The 1362-nt window shown below is 54.5% G+C and overlaps 1 protein-coding gene across 1 annotated transcript in view; it reads right to left on the reverse strand.

The window, feature by feature from the left end:
• Positions 1-1362, reverse strand: part of Evpl (envoplakin) — a 17436-nt gene that overhangs the window by 4048 nt on the left and 12026 nt on the right. Inside the window, exons 19-21 of the mRNA XM_021213365.2 lie at positions 734-817; positions 515-625; positions 320-412 (exon numbers count right to left, since the gene is read on the reverse strand). Coding sequence (XP_021069024.1) covers positions 320-412; positions 515-625; positions 734-817 — 288 coding nt within the window. The remainder of the gene's footprint in view (positions 1-319; positions 413-514; positions 626-733; positions 818-1362) is intronic.

Raw genomic sequence — 1362 nt, forward strand, 5'->3', positions numbered from 1 at the left:
CCTGCCTCTGCCTCCCAAGTGCTGGGATTAAAGGCGTGCGCCACCACTGCCAGGCTCAACGTGACTGGTCTTAAGGCTGAGGACTATGGAGCATTTCTTGGCTCTCGAAAGCTCTCTTGTCCCTACCAGAGGACTGCTTATGGCTAAGGAAAGACTGGAGGACACCCCCAGAGCCTGCCTGGAATAGGCCTGCATGAGCTTCTAGAGAAAATCTTCATGCCCAGGCCCAGGCATGAGGCTAAGGCTGCAGGGGAGAAGGGTGACATCTGGGTCCACCAAGTTGTCTGCTGTCGTCACAGGGTGGCCACCATCTTTTTACCTTCTTGAGCATCTTTTTAGCAAACTCCAGCTGGCGCAGCCGCTGCTGCTCGGCTGCGGCGACCTCAGCGTAAGCCTTAGCAAGGTTCTTCTCCTGGGGAACAAAGCGGGGAGAGGGACAGCAGAGTCAGCTCCAGCCTGAGGAGCTGTAGGGCCGGTGCCAGGAGATGCTCAACCCTGCCAGGACCAGCCTCACCTGAGCCCGGATGTTCTCCTGCAGGGAAATCACTCTGAGTCTCTTAGGGGCGGACACTGCCAAGGAGGGCTCTAAGGAGCAGCGGTAGGTATCTGCTTGCAGCTCATAGTCCTGAACAGGAGGGAAAGTCACTTACAGAGACTGGACCTGGGGGATCAGGGGCTGGAAGAGGAAGGGAGGCTGGTGGGATAACGGAGAAGCTAAAGTACAAGTGCTCACCTGGAGGGCCTCCTGCAGGTCCCCGGTGAGGCGGGACACCGTGGCCTGGTCCTGCTCTCGCCGCAGGATTTCTTCTGTCAGTCTCTGACAAGGAGGAAGCAAGTGTCACAGGGGCTGGGGAAGATCCTTTCCTTCCAGCACCACAACCGGTCAGCACACACCAGCCACAGGGACGGGGATGCCTCCCTTCTCTGACATTCTTGTCTGATGGCCCTAGAGTTCTGTCTTGGCCCGGTGGCTCTTACACTGTAGCTCTGGTGTCATTAGGCCACAGATTTGCTGGATTCAACCCCGAAGCCCTGGAGCACCACTTGAGAAGGAACATCTTAGACAAGCTTCCAGGGACCAGCTTCTGGGAGCCACCGATTATCCAGTCATTCTGAACCCTAGGTATGCATTGTGGTTCACTTAGAATCTAAAAGGAGGAGGAGGAGGAAGAGGAAAAGAAAAGAGAAGAGAAGAGAGAGAAGAGAGAGGGAGGGAAGGAAGGAAGGAAGGAAGGGAGGGAGGAAGGGAGGAAGGAAGGAAGGAAGGAAGGAAGGAAGGAAAGAAAGAAAGAAAGAAAGAAAGAAAGAAAGAAAGAAAGAAAGAAAGAAAGAAAGAAAGAAGGAAAGAAGGAAGGAAAGAAA

Source organism: Mus pahari, chromosome 14, assembly GCF_900095145.1.
Source record: "Mus pahari chromosome 14, PAHARI_EIJ_v1.1, whole genome shotgun sequence".
Classification (NCBI taxonomy): Eukaryota; Metazoa; Chordata; class Mammalia; order Rodentia; family Muridae; genus Mus; species Mus pahari.